The sequence below is a fragment of the Silene latifolia genome, chromosome Y (assembly GCF_048544455.1).
Source record: "Silene latifolia isolate original U9 population chromosome Y, ASM4854445v1, whole genome shotgun sequence".
NCBI classification, from domain to species: Eukaryota; Viridiplantae; Streptophyta; class Magnoliopsida; order Caryophyllales; family Caryophyllaceae; genus Silene; species Silene latifolia.
Genome location: NC_133538.1, coordinates 184468725 through 184484847, shown reverse-complemented (window position 1 = coordinate 184484847; position 16123 = coordinate 184468725). Strand labels below are relative to the sequence as shown.

Here is a 16123-nt window from a genome sequence, read left to right as displayed (position 1 = left end):
CAGTTGTTTCCCCCAACAGTGTCCGGTAAAAATCCAGGAAAGCCTTCTGAATTTTAAGAGGTTCAGAAAGCCAGTCACCATGTGCATCAGCAATCCTTAGCCCCATGTTTTATGCTTGCCTCCCTTTCATATAGCTATGAAAGTGTTTGGTATTACTATCTCCCTCAGAGAGCCAAGTAGCCTTAGATTTTTGGATTAAGAAGCTATCACAAGCTTTTTGGAGCTCATGATAATCCTTCATAGAAACTAACTCAATGCCCAGTAAATCAACATTAGTAGGATCAGCTCTCAACTGCTCTTGAACAAACTCCAAATGCTTCCAAGCTCTAACAGTATTATTTTCAACATCGCATACAAATCACTATTCAACTTTTTTAAATGATGCTTAAGCAGCTTTAACTTTCTCACAAACTGGAACATAGGGGTGCCAAGAATATTTTGATTCCAAACTTGATGCACACAGGGTATAAACTGCGCAGTACCACTCCACATGTTAAAGTATTTAAAGGATCTTTTGGTGTGCATAGTAGAGCAGGTTCTCTGGATAAGGCATGGGGTATGATCAAAATATCCCTCAACATGAAAATAAGCATAACAATCAGGCCTCTGAATTAACCATTCATGATTCACTAAGGCCCTATCCAACCTACTAAACACTCTTGTGTTAGCCTCATGTTTATTGTTCCATGTAAAGTATGAACCCATGGCAGGCATATCCACAATATTACAATAGTCAGTACACAACTGGAAGTCATCCATTTCCTCCTCAATTGACTGTCTCCTTAACCTTTCACTGGGTCTAGGAACTGTGTTAAAGTCCCCACAAATGAGCCAAGGACCAAACATAGTATCCTGGAAATGACATAATCTAGCCCATAGTTCTTTCCTCTCCTGAACCCCATTGAAAGCATAAATCATGGTTAGATGGAAAGACTCCCTAGTAGCCAGCTCATCCACCTTCACATGAATGAACTGAGCATTGTACTCAATAAAGTGAATCTGATACAAGTTGGGTTTCCATATAAGCCACACCCTACCTCCTTTATGCCACTGAGTATTGGTAAATATACACCACCCATCACAAATATTATGTCTCACAGAATTTAGAGAAGGTTTTACCTTCGTCTCAAGGAGGCCAAACAACCCTACATTATGATCATGCAAAAACCACTTGATATATTTCTGTTTGGTAGGACTGTTTAACCCCCTAATGTTCCAAAAACCTATCATTGCACTCCCTTTGTAATACTACGGTTTTCTATGTCTATGGGTACTCTATCAAGTGGGGCTTACTCTGTCGAGTAAGTATCTTTTTACGTAAAACAGTAGCTGACTTGATGAGTACTCGATCGATTAAGTGTGACACTCGATCGAGTAAGGGGCACTCGATCTATTAAGTCACTTACTCGATCGAGTAAGTGCGTATTACGGGTTGTTTTAGCCGGGTTTTGTTAATAACACGAGATTAATATAAAAGGCTTCCGTCATTCTTCCTAATCACTTTTTAACCTTTCTAAAACCTTTCAAAGAAAAAGAGGAGTTACGCAGTTCGTTGTCTTTGCGTTGTTAACAAATACCAAGGCTAGGATCGTCGGATTATCTTTCTCTTTACGTCGTTGTGATCGTCGTGTCGAGGGTAAGCTTCTTGTATAATTTTTATAATGATTTGTTAAGTTTGTTTAAAAACCCTAATTGGGTAGATTGGGGGTTTTGGGAGGATTGTATTGATTAGGTGGTAATTGTATGCATATGAGTTATAGGAAGAGGATTCGTAGAGGAACGGTATTGATTAGCTGCTGTGACGGTCGTATGATTGCTATTCCAGGTAGGGTTTCCCTACTCAGTATTGTGTACATGGCATTGTTGATAATTGATTGATTGATTTTTGTTGTTTTATATCATATCGGTATTGGATTTGGAGTTGGTGATTGTTGATAGTATAATGTGGTTATTGTATAACTGTCTGTGGTTTGTGAGGTGCGTCCTCGGCTGAGCGGAGTCACTTGCGGGAGTGGCTTCACGCCCTTGATTCGCCTTCTGTGGAACCCGCCACAGAAGGGATGTGCACATTTAGGAACTTGGGTTTATCGCTCGGATGAGATGAGCGGGGCTTAGGTGGGAACGGTTGCGGTCCCCCACTAACGGTGTGGAATACTTGTTGCAATGTGTATTCTGGCAGGACTACACACTTTAGTGTGTAGTCAAGTGTGTGGTTATTTGATGGAGATTGGTTTGGTTGGATTGGATTGTTGTATTGCTTTTGTTGTATCGTTTGTGTAATCAGTATTGGCCCCGTTTAATTATTTTGAAAACTGTGGTGATCCATTCGGGGATGGTGAGCAGTTATTGAGCTGGTGTGAGATGGCTTGCGCGAGGGATAGCTGGGATGGAGTCATCACATGAGTCACTAGAGTCTTCCGCTGTGTCATGAACTTAGTTTATTTCATTTGGTTTGACAGTTTTGAGAAACCGTTATATTTGCTTTTATCAGTTTTGGGATTTGGACTTGTATTACTTTAAACTTATTTATTTAAGTACGTTTCTTTATTGTCTATTTGATATACATTGCCTCGGTAACCGAGATGGTAGCACTTTCATGCTTTAAGTGGTCCTGATAAGGCACTTGAGGTATGGGGGTGTTACAAAGTGGTATCCGAGCGACGATTTTGGAACCTGTAACGAATGAACCTAATGAACTTAGGGAGTCAAAATAAAATGAACCCGCGTAGGAGTTGTTAGGAGCTAATGCAAAGACTTGGGAGACGTTCTAAAGTCGCGATCTCGCCCTACAACTTTGAACCGGTCACTATGGGGTGTGTCTCGTGATCGTTATGTGTTTATCTCGTATGTTACATGTCTATATAGCAAGGTGTTCTGTGAATTGGTGGATGAATGCATGTGGAGGATGGAGGATGTTGTGGTGAAAGGTGATAAGAAATATGAATATGTATATTGATAGAATAATGGAATTTGCATGATGAATGATTTATAATGTGGGTTGTTAGAAACATGTGAAATAGGGTGTTGTTTGTTACGCATACTCGTATGTTTATTGCTTTTATATATATACGTATAGTTGTTGGTTGGGAAAGTGTTGAAAAAGTATGCGGGTAGTATACGAGTCAGCATGACTCGATATAGTGGGGGGCACTCGATCGAGTAGGAGAGTGACTCGATCGAGTGGGTGTGACTCGATCGAGTGGGGTGTTTTTCGTTTTTGGACAATGTACTGTTTTTGTGCAGTCCATCGAGTAGGTAGGGGCAATCGATTGAGTGGGGTCAGCTCGAGCAAGTAAGTATATGGCTCGATCGAGTGGGGTTTTGGATACATTCTGGTCAGGTTCTGGAGTCGAGGCACTCGATCGAGTATATGGGCAACTCGATCGAGTGGCCTCAACTTGATCGAGTGGGTTATGTTACTCGATCGAGTAGGTTCTGGACAGGTCATATACGTGTTTGAGATATGGGGTATGTGTTTATGTTTACCTTTCCTCTTATATAGTTTCAAGATTCCGCCAAAGAGGAATGCACTGTATGCTAGGGCTGAGAACATGAGTATCGATGAGATAGTTAAGATGCTAGAGCACCAAGATGCTCTCACTGATGTTCTAAAGAAGTTCGGGAAAGACAAAGAGGCGGGTGTGGATTTCGCTAAGATAAGTATAAACATTGCAAGGTTTAACCCAAGAGAGTACATTAGCACAGGTGCGCCAATATTGCTTGATAATTGGCACAAAGAGATGGAAAATATACTTAATGTGGTTCATTGCCTTAGGATTTTAGAGTGGAACAAGCTGCGTTCTACTTGAGGGATGCGACTGGAGAGTGGTGGATAAGGTTAAAGAGAGTGCTTTGGACCTATATGTGAAACAGGGGATGTCTGCTATACCTTGGGGTGAGTTTAAGAGGGCTATGAGACGTGAGTTTGTGCCGGAGCATATGCGTAGTAAGTTGAGAGAGGAGTTTAATGACTTCAAAATGACTTTTGATATGACAGTGGCTGAGTATTATCACAAGTTCAACGAGAAGTCTAGGTATGCAGAGGATATGGGGCTGAATCAGGAGAACTCGGTGTTGAGGTTTAAGAAAGGTTTGACACCCAAGATTATGGAGAAGCTGCCGGTAGGAGTCCTTACTGATGTTAAGGAGGTATATGAGCGTGCCGGGAGAGCCGAGAGGTTGGTAGAGATGGCTAAGGAGAATAGGGAGAGAGCTTCTGAGAAGAGGAAGGCACAGAGTGAGGGTGGTGGTCAGTCTAGTTACAAGAGGGGCGGCCATAACAAGGTGAGAGCTTACTCTTCGGAGTCGGGGTTCAGTGGTGGAGCTGCTTATGGGTGTGGCCGTGGTGGTGGTAGTAGTAGCTGGGGTTTATCTTGCTTTAACTGTGGCGGTGTGGGCCACAAGAGACATGAGTGTACCAGTGCTGTGGGCAGGGGTTTTCAGAGACCATCGCAAGGGAGTTTTCTCAGGGTCCATCTCAGAGCTATGTTAGTAACAGGCCGACTGGGTCGTGGAATAATCAGGGTGGTCAGAACAGCAACAACGGTGGGGCTAACCGCAATGGCGGTAATTCATATCAGAGACCAACGGCGAACAACAATCAAGGGTTGGCTGCTAAGCCGTCTACTTCTGCTAGTACTGTCCAGGGAGGTGGATAGAGGACTAGTGGTAAGCTGTTCATGATGGCGAAGAAAGCAGCTGAGGATGATGCTCACGTAATCACGGATACTTTTCTTGTTAATGAAGTCTTTACCTTTGTTCTGTTTGATTCGGGGGCATCACAGTTTTTTGTATCATCGAGTCATGCTAAACTTTTGGGTTTGAGAGAGTTTGAGTCTGTAAAAGAGGAAGTCTTTATACTGTCGGGCGAGTCTGTATATTGTGGGAGGTTGTATAAGGGTGTATCTATGATAATTGGGCAGGTTGACCTACCAGTGGACTTGTTAGTGTTTCCTTTGGATGGTTTTGAGATGATAGTTGGTATGGACTGGTTAGCTAAGTACAAAGCTAGAATAGACTGTCAGCAAAAGAGAGTCTCTTTGAGAGGTCCTAAGGGAGTTAGTGTGTCTTATCGTGGGTTTGTTGTCAAACCCAAAGGCAAGTTGATTGCAGCAGTGACATTGAAGTCTTATCTAAGGAATGGGTGTCCATTGATCTTATGCCATGTAAGAGACCATAGTATGGTGAGTTCGACAGTTGATCAGATACCGGTGGTGGGAGAGTTTTCAGATGTCTTTCTAGGGGAGATAACAGGTTTACCACCGGAGAGAGAGATAGATTTCAGCGTGGAGTTGAAACCAGGGACGGGACCAATCTCTAAGGCCCCGTACCGCATGGGTCCTAAGGAGTTGGAGGAGCTGAAGAAACAGCTGGATGATTTGATTGATAGAGGATACATTAGACCTAGTGTATCAACATGGGGAGCACCGGTTATGTTTGTGAAAAAGAAAGATGGGAGTTTGAGATATTGCATCGATTACAGAGAGCTGAACAGGGTTACAGTGAAAAACAAGTATCCTTTGCCAAGGATAGATGATTTGTTTGATCAGTTGAATGGGGCAGCGGTCTTTTTTAAGATTGATTTGAGGTCGCGTTACCATCAGGTGAAGATTCGGGATGAGGACATACCGAAGACAGCTTTTACATTGAGGTATGGTCACTATGCGTATGTTGTGATGCCGTTTGGGTTATCTAATGCACCTGCAGTGTTTATGGATTTGATGAACCGGGTCTTCAGTCAGTTTCTGGATCGGTTTGTGGCGGTCTTTATTGATGATATCTTAGTCTATTCTAAGACTAAGGAGGAGCATGAAGAGCATTTGAAGTTGGTGTTGCAGACATTGCGTGAAAATTAGCTATATGCAAAGTTGTCTAAGTGTGAGTTCTGGCTCGAGGAGGTCGCCTTTCTGGGGCATGTGATTTCAAAGAAGGGTGTAGTTGTGGATCCGGCAAAGATAGAGGCAGTCACTCGGTGGGAAGCACCGAAAAATGTGGCAGAGATCAGGAGTTTCTTGGGTTTGGCAGGTTACTACCGTCGGTTTGTGAAATACTTTTCCAAGATAGCCAGACTTATGACAGCGTTGATGAGGAAAGAGAACAGGTTTCATTGGGATGAAAGTTGTGAGACGGCGTTCCAAACACTAAAGAAGCGTTTGACCACAACTCCAGTTTTAGCATTGCCTGAAGGGTGTGAGAACTTTGAGGTATATACGGATGCCTCAAAGAATGGTTTGGGATGTGTGTTGATGAAGAACGGGAAAGTAATTGCCTATGCTTCTAGGCAATTGAAACCTTATGAGGAGAATTATCCGACACATGATTTGGAGTTGGGTGCAGTTGTGTTTCCTGTCAAGATTTGGAGGCACTATCTTTATGGGGCGACCTTTAAAGTGTTTTCAGAACATAAGTGTCTTAAGTACACCTTCACTCAAAAGGAGCTAAACATGAGACAGAGGAGGTGGATGGAGCTGATAGGGGATTTGTTGGAGCTTGTGTCCTCCACAAATTAGTGTGATAACATTTGTAAATCTCTTACAGGTTCACAAGGGTATACTTCGTATTTTAATCAGTTGATTAACGATTACCTAATAACGGTTGGCTTGCTAGAAAGTTTGACGTTATTATCATACAGATGGCGGTGATCAACTGGTCCCTAAAGGTCACACCTATAGGATATGTTTGAGAGATGTGGTTATAGAAATATAATCACATTGATGCCTTATATGACTAAACAGTTAGTCAATGTGTTGATGAGACAATTATTTAATGAAGATTAAATAATATTAGTTGAGACAATTAATCACAATTCGTAAATTGAATATAATACGTTATATTTAATTAAATGTATGTAATGTTAGCTTGGACGAATTAATATGTTAATTCGTAATTAAATGTAATCGGTTATATTTAATATCAACAAGATGAATGTGTCATAGTGGTAATAGTGAGGGTACTCAAACCAAGAGGTCATGGGTTCGATCGTCACTAGATGACAATTTATATTTAACACATTTTTACATTTTGGAATAACCGAAAATAAGGAGATTATACTCCTTGCTATTTCAGGATTTGGGCCGAATAAATTAGAAAGAAAAATCTACCCTAATCTAATTCATACACGGTTTAAGAGGGATGAGTGGTGAATTTTCTAACCTAATTTCATTCTAACTCATTTTCTTTGCCTCTCATCTAAAAAACACAAAAACCTAATTAATCAGTTAATTTTTGGTGGATCGATTCTAGCAAACAAGTTAAGGGTATTTCTCATATCGTCTTGGGTGCAACTAATAGGCGAATATCATTCCGATATTGTTCTTAGGCCGAATTTGCTAGGACCGAAGGTTGTTTCTTAATCCTTTATGCTATTGTTTATGCAATTTTAGTTTTATGACTCGTAATCATCACTTTATTATTCGTTATAATCCTTAAATTTAAAGGGATGCATACAGATAAATCCCACAAGTGGTATCAGAGCCAAGGCCACGAATTTTAATTTTGATGATTTTCATAAAATTGTTTGTAAACAATAATTAGGGTTTGCGAAAAATATATATAATCGGCTGGAATTTTTTTTAGCCGTGGAATTTTTTTTTTCTTCTGTTTCTGTTACTGTTCACGGATGAACAGTATTATTAAAAAAAAAAAAATTCTGTTTTTTTTCTTTCGGGTTTTCCTGAAAAACCGATTAAAGTTTTTTTGCGGCTGTTTTTGTTTATGCCGATTTGAAAAGCATCCGAGAAAAGAAATTTTTTTTCCTGTTACTGTTCACGTCACGTTACTGTTCACAGAGGACAGTCTTAAAAAAAATTTTTTTTTTGTCTTGTTTCGTTTTTTTACAGATAAAAACCGTGAACAATATGAGAAACGGGCTGTTTTTTTAGTTCTTGTTGTTTTTGCCGAAAAAAAAGGGCTTGTTTTTTTTCCCTTGGTTTAGCCGAGACATATAAAAAAAGGATTTTGTTTTTGTTTGTTTTGGCCAATATTAATTATACATTACCTTTACAATGTATGATTAATTGTTGTGAAACGGTTCACAATTTTGAGATACCTAATTATTTTAAAGCAATTTAAAATATTGATGGATTAAATTCATATTACAAGTTTAATATGAATTAAGATTGAAATTAATGTGATTAATTGAGGAATTGTCACTTATTTTGTTTTTAAATAGGTGGTTTGGAAAATTAATCTACATAATTAAAGAATTATGTCTTGCATGTTTAATTTATTTTAGTTGATGCATTTTATTTTAGTTGAATGAATCGATTGAATGGTTTAATTTACGTTTTTTTTTGCAATCGGTTGTAATTTGTAATAGTGTGGCCTTAGTTAATTATTATGTTTTCGTAATGAAGGAAACATAATTTTTATGTAATTATGAGATCTCGAATTTCCTTTATTTTTTTCTTTAGTTTTGGGTTTTGAAATTAGAATGTCATAAATAGGTTTATTATGTAAATTTTATTTATTGTATTTTTCAAAAGAAGACTAAAGATGGAGATTGGAGCTCACTCCCGCTACATGGATCAAGATGGAACATCAAGACAAGCTTCTCGGGTCCAAGGATGGATTCCAAACTTGTATTTAATGTTCATTTTGATAGGATAGGCCACACTAGGACTTTTATTGTTTTACGTTTTCATTCATATTGCTTTTCATTCACATGATAGTTTATGCATCATATTCCGCCTAAAACCAAACCACCTACTACTAAAATGCATGAAAATTGACTCATATAGATTGCATGTTAGTTTTCTTGGACATACAGATGTCACATACTTTATAAAGCCATCACCTTAGTTTATTCATTCTCGCATGCTAGATATTAGTTCACTTAAAATGAATTAAAATAAAGTTGATGGGATCTTCCTCTAAAACGGAAATTGAGACTAGTCTTTATAAGGGCAAACAATTATGAATCCCTTCTTCGTCGGTAGGCATAATATGACCCCTTCTACGTTGGGTAAGTAGTTGTGTTAACTTAGTTTACCTCAACATCATAGTCCGAAGAGTTTCTCGTGATTATGATGGACTAAAGATAGTATTTACAGAAATTTATCGACCAAGAATTCTAACGGTAGAATTAGCTAAAAGGTTAGCTTATCAATTTGCAGATAATTGAGTTTTGGGATCATTTATATAATTCTTGAGGGAGGTCAATTGTATAAATGTTTTGAGTCTTCGCGTTATAACAATAGTTCATTAGACTTAAAAATCATAAACGATGCACATGATTATTTTTTTTATTCTTCTTCTCGCAGTGTAGAACACGTATATTTTGATAATACTGTTACAACTAAATGGCTGGAAATAACGCAATCCCAATGCCTAGTGCCACACTTGGACGCGAGTCCTGGCTGAAAGCTTTCATGGACCACATGAATCACCCACGCGATCAAGAATGATGGGTCCAACTTTGCGGATCGGGAGGCGGCACTACGGAATGCGCCATTGCGACGGTAAGCTCAAGTACTTAACTGAGCCAATACCGGTCAACCCAGGCCCCAATGCAGGAGTCAACGAGTCAATTGCTTATAGTGACTTCGTTATAGAAGCGGGTGCGATAAAGAACGTACTCATCTTTGCAATGGAAACCAATTTGCAGAGACGCTTCATTGCTCAGGGTGCAAATAATATTTTCACCACGCTCACTAACGAGTTCTCAAAGGCACCGAGAATCGTTACTTATGAGCATACCTGTCGCTTCTTTGATGCGAAACTCCAGAAGGGCAAACCGGTTAGCCCACACATTCTTCACATGATTGAGAATGTCGAGAAGCTGGAGGCACTTGATTGTAAAATCAGTGAGAGCATTGTCATAGACCGAATGCTTCATTCTCTTCACGATGGTTTTGCCCTTTTCAGGGCGAACTACTACATGAATGACTTGAAAAAGAGTCCTCATGAGCTACACTCCCTTCTCGTACAGACCGAGAAGGATATGAAATTGAGTGGGAGAATGAAACAGGATGTTCTCATGATTTACAAGAAGGGTAAAGGTAAGGGCAAGGCTCATGGCGACCTAGCTGTAGGTAAGCCAAAGTTTAAAAAGCCAGGAAACGGTAAGAGTGTGCCCGGTGAGACTAGTGGCTCACAGGGCAAGGCAAAGAGCAAGGGCGGTGACATTGAGTGCCACCATTGTCACAAGACTGAACATTGGAGGAGGAACTGTCCCGTCTACCGTGAGGACATCAAAGCAGGCCACATCGTTCCTGTTGGTATGTTGATACCCGTCGTGAGGTGTCAAAAATAAGATTTATAATTTCCAACTACAACTATAGCTAGTGGCAGTCGGGTCGAACCACAGAGAGGCAGATGTAAATTCTAGTTGTCTAAATTCAGTCCAAGGTAACAAGTATGGGGGTTGAGTTGATTTGGTCTAAAGCTAAGAGTAAATAAAAACAGTAAACTAAAAAGATGGCTTAAACAGATAAAGAAGGGGTACTAGGATGGTCGGTTCATTAAAGCTTCGGCGGCAGCATACTAAGTCGGTCTGAATCAAACACAAGTGAGGCGGGAAACAAGAGGTCCTCTCGGTCCACTCTTAACAGATAGCATCTTTCGATCTCGCTATAGGTCCCTAATGTCACTAATACTGACTCTCGTCCTGAAGAGTGACTAACGGTCTAAACTATACCTATCTTTTGACCTCAGCACAGTTTAGTCATCTTAATTGGTGGTCAAACAACTTTCCCTATCTTTCGATCTAATGGGTCAGTCATAAATTAAGCATCTAACTGGTCGGATGCATTCGATTCGTTAAATACAACATTAAAATCAATTAAAACGAAGGGTAACCTCACGAGGTCAGTCGATCGACCGAGAATGTCAGTCGATCGACTGACGCGCGAATTCAGTCCGTGTTCAATACTTTGCCGCCTACGCTAAAATTCGCCTACATCCTAGCACAAATAATCTAGCTACTCATGCTAAGGGTAAAAACAATAATAACGATGATGAAACTAACTAATGAATTCATGCTTGAAACGATAAAGTAAACAATTAACATAGACAAATAATATTGGCTTTGGGAACCTAACTAGCAATTCTATACTAATGAAGAAATAAAGAAAAACTAAAATTAGGGCAGAGGATACCGAAAATCGCAGAGAACAAAGAACGGAATGATTAGAAGTATGAATAAAATCTGATGCAAACGATATCCCAAACTCTAACTATTAAAGCTAATGTAAAACTGATGAATTTCTGAATAAAAACTAGATGCCTAACTCAATGTTTCTAGGTTACGTTATATAGCAATTAACGTAACTTATTATTTCCTAAACCTAGCATCATGGGCTTGCGCTTCCTCAGTCTTTTAATTCTCGTCTGGAATAGCATTGGGTCGATCGATCGATAGGATCGGTCTATCGACCGTCTTCAAAGAAACAAAGAGCTTCGAACCCGATGGTTGGTCGATCGACTGATGGAGGTGGTCGATCGACTGATTAAGCTGCTACTAGACTTCTATAAACTCGTGGACTTGTCTTTTGGGCCTTGAATTGCGCACCAAGCTCGTTCCTCGGGTGAATACTTCACGTCATATGCAATGCAGGATACTCGGGGACGGATTTAGCTCGATTTCCGTTGGATTCTTCACATTTCTGCAATAATGTACAAAATACGGAAGTAGGCGGAAATAGGGAGAAATGCAGCATAAACTACATGAATGAGGTCTGAAATGCGTGTAAAATGGGATGTAAAACATCATATAAAAGACACGCATCATATGTCATCTTATATTCATATGATTGAGATTAATCATGAAAGTTTCGGAATTTGGGTACTTGATACTGGTTGTGGTTCTCATCTGTGTAATCATTTGCAGGGCCTAAAGAACATCATACCTCTCGAAAAAGGTGATGTGGACCTGCGAGTCGGGAATGGAGCAAGAGTTGCTTTTTGTCTCGAAGGAACATATGTAATCCAACTCCCTAGTGGTTTTGAGTTATTTTTATATAACTGTTACTATGTACCCAGTTTGTCTAAGAACATTATTTCAGTTTCCGTACTTGCTAAAGACGGTTTTGCATTTTCAATAAAGGATAATAGCTGTATTTTCTCTTTCAATGAAATGATTTATGGCAAAGCAGTTTCCTTGAATGGAATTTACATCTTAGACCAAACCACAGAAGTATTACACGTGAATAATAAGAAAATAAAGGTTGGTGACAAAGATCAAACCTATCTATGGCATTGTCGAATGGGACACATAAATGAGAAACGCGTGAAGAAACTCATCGATAATGGGACTATTCCCGCATTCGATTTTTCTACATATGGCACGTGTGAATCATGTCTCATTGGCAAGATGACTCGAATTTCCTTCAAAGGTGTTGGAATGCGCATCAGTGACCTATTAGGACTCATACATACTGATGTTTGTGGACCTATGTCAATTACCGCTAAAGATGGCTATAGATATTTTATCACTTTCACGGACGATTTAAGTAGATACGGATATGTCTACTTAATGAAGCATAAAAGTGAGTCCTTTGAGAAATTCAAAGAATACCAGAACAGGTTACAGAACCAACTGGGTAGAAAGGTTAAAGCACTCTGTTCAGATCGGGGTGGCGAATATCTTTCAAATGAGTTTGATCAACACCTGAAAGACTGTGGAATCGTTTTGCAGTTAACTCCACCTGTAACACCTCAATTGAATGGTGTGTCCGAACGGAGAAATCGAACCTTACTTGATATGGTTCGATCCATGATAAGTCACACGGTAAAGCCTGATTCATTCTGGGGTTTTGCTCTTTTGTCAGCTGCTCTTATACTTAACCGAAGTCCGACTAAAGCTGTCGACAAGACTCCATATGAAATGTGGAAGGGAACGGTCCCTAACTTGTCCTTTATTCGGGTTTGGGGTTGCGAGGCTTATGTCAAGTGGAGACACGAGGATAAGCTCGGCCCGCGATCGGTCAAGACATACTTTATAGATTATCCAAAAGGAACATTTGGTCATTACTTCTATTCGCCACCGAACATCGAGTTTTTGTTGCGGTTAGTGGGACATTCTTAGAGAAAGAATTTCTCGAGAACAAGACGAGTAATAGAACCTTCGAGCTGTCGGAGATTCCAGAACCAACAACCGAGGAACAGAAGGAGGAAGTTGTTCCTCCAACTGATGTTACGGTTAGTATTCCTGAGGAACCTAGGAGGTCTGGTAGAGACTCTCATCCTCCGGACAGATACATTGGTATGGTCGAGGAGAATGACGTTTTACTCCTAGAGAGTAATGAACCCGCTACCTATAAAGGTGCTATGGCCTGTTCCGACTCAAAGCTATGGCTCGAAGCCATGCAATCCGAGATGGACTCCATGTATGAGAATGACGTATGAGATCTAGTTGATTTACCTAATAAGGTAAAACCTCTACAGTGCAAATGGCTTTACAAAATAAAGCGTTCTGTAGACGCGCAACCAGATACCTATAAGGCACGACTAGTGGCAAAAGGTTTCACTCAAGTGCACCGATTGCATTATGATGAGATTTTTGCTCCTGTAGTCATGCTACGTTCCATTCGGATAATCTTAGCGATTGCCGCTTTTCATGATTATGAAATTTGGGAAATGGATGTGAAAACCGCCTTCTTAAACGGTTATTTGGAGGAAGAGTTGTACATGGTGCAACCTGAAGGTTTCATAGATCCTGAACATCCTAAGAAAGTATGCAAGCTTAAGCGTTCTGACACGGCAGTCGTATACCTATCAAAAATACCAACTGGCTCTAACTAATATAGCTAGGGAAGTCGGGTCGATCTCCACAGGGAGGCTATTTTGCTAATTATCTGTTTAACTCAGTCTGTCAGGATGTCACAGAAATAGGGGTTTTTAAATGTGATTTTCTAAACTAATAAGAGTAAGGAAAAGAGAATAAGAGAAAAGGATTAAACAGATATAGAGAAAACAGCTAAGACAAACGGTTCACCATAATCATCCGGTCAAGTAATCTAGGTCTCAGGTCAATGCAAATACGGTCTAAGGGGTAACGAACGTCACCTTTCGGTCCTTAATTCACCCTAAAGTGTAAACAGCTTAACTTTCGCCCTCACTGCAATACTCTATTGTTCGCTACTAGTCTCGCCTTTTCCAACCTTTCGGTCCAGGTCGAGGATCACTAAGAATTATAGGTCTAATTGCGTCGACTCAACCAGACGGATACAATTAACTGCAGCATTTAACCAACAAAAACAATACCAGCATTAACCCAATAAATCAATTACTCTCCCTTCATAATTATGGATCCCCTATAGTCTTAGCATAATGAAAATTAGCTACTCATGGCCAATGAATTAACAATAACAGTCATATACGAATAAACTAGATCAAGAGGCATAATAAGGGAATTAATGAGATCTACTAGCATAAGAGAAATAAATAACAGTAGAGAAATTAAGGGCAATAAGAAGGGAATTGAGAATAAAACTAAATAGAATTAAAGTCTAAGAGAAGAGAAGAAGTTACAAAGGGATCCGACGGAGAAGCGAAGAACGCCGCCCAAAACGTTGTAACGTGATACTGAGTAACAGGAATTATATTTGATGTTCTCTTAGGTCTAGGTAATATCTTATTTATAATCAGAGAACTTATTATCTAAGATAAAATAAATATAACATAACATAAATAAAGTCTCAACATAAGCCTTCTCGATCGAGTGACAATGGGCTCTCGATCGAGCTTCCTTGCGTTAATTCTTCTCGATCGAACAGACAGCGAGACTGTTCGATCGAACATCTCCGTTAGAAGCTCCTTCGATCGAACAGACACGGAGGCTGTTCGATCGAGCATTCCAGTAGCAGCTTCCTTTCGATCGACCTTTTTGAACACTCAATCGAACATACTCTTCAACGCAGCTACTAGATTGACTTTAACGCCTTAAGTACAACTTCACGCACTCCAATGCAGGGACATTTCCACTTCAAATCTACTCTTTCTCCAAATGCATGCAAAACGAGCGGTAAAAGGCTTGATTTCACTACTTTATGGCTCATTCCTGCAAATAAGACAAAATAACCCAAAGTAGCATATTCGGGGCATTTCGTAGCATAAAACCACGATAAAAGTATAGAAATACGTGCATAAAATAGGCTAAAAAGACTATACATTAGGTACGTATCAAGTCTCCCCAAACCAAACCTTTTCTTGTCCCCAAGCAAATATGAATGCAACTAAGAAACAACAGTGGAATGGGACCAACGCATCAGCTACAAATCACCCACGAAAACCAATTTAATGCAACAAAATGACAAAGTGGCAAATGAGAAGTACAAACGAGTTAAATCAATGTTTTAAACTTACTGGACCGTCGACCTTGCAAGATTCAAAAGATATCGGATTCTCACGGGTCGCTCGTCACTCAAAATTAGGCACAAGGTGAGTATATATGTGAAAGATAGGAAGAAGTAAGACACTCACCTAACTCGACCTATAAGAACATGCATGCAGTTAACATGAATAAAGTCTCTACAACCGTACATATGCATTCCAACCATACTAATGACCAAGACACATGCCGAGGACTTACATTAGGGTAAGTGAGGTAATGGGTAAGAAGGGGCTAAAATGAATTTGGATATGTGGGGTTAATAGCCAGGCTAGCAACAACGAATCCAAATATAAACTGCATCCCAACTTCGTACTCAATATAGCAAGATGAAACGGTGCAAAATCATGCACTAAACTCACAAAACACCAAGAATCGTCAACTCCCCATAAGATATAGATAAGACTAGGGAGTGAAAATCATAACCAGTTTCTTTTCACAAACGATTTTTTTTCTCTCTTTTTTTTTCTTTTCTTGTTTCGTTTTTTTTTTCTTTCATTTTTCGTTTCATTTTTCTCAACAATTCTTTTATTTCATTCCCTTTGATTCTTCCACCATCCTCTGAAATCAGATAAAATAACCCTATTGCAATAGCACATTCCAACAACTACTCGTTACTAGCTCGGCTAGGGTAGGAAGTATTATAGAAAGTAGTTAATAGGACAAAAAGGCAATTTGGCTATGTGAGGCTCACGAGTGAGATGAAATAAAGGAACTACCTCTCCTAACATGTGTCACCATCCACAGACCGAATGCATACAGGTATTAAGAAGACTAGACTCATGCTTATGCAAA

At 39.7% G+C, this 16123-nt stretch overlaps 1 protein-coding gene across 1 annotated transcript; it reads right to left on the bottom strand.

The window, feature by feature from the left end:
- Window positions 1-288: 288 nt before the first annotated feature.
- On the bottom strand, window positions 289-1230 carry LOC141629589 (uncharacterized). The gene has a single exon (XM_074442565.1). The coding sequence runs from the start codon at window positions 1228-1230 to the stop codon at window positions 289-291; it is 942 nt and encodes a 313-aa protein (XP_074298666.1).
- Window positions 1231-16123: the final 14893 nt, after the last annotated feature.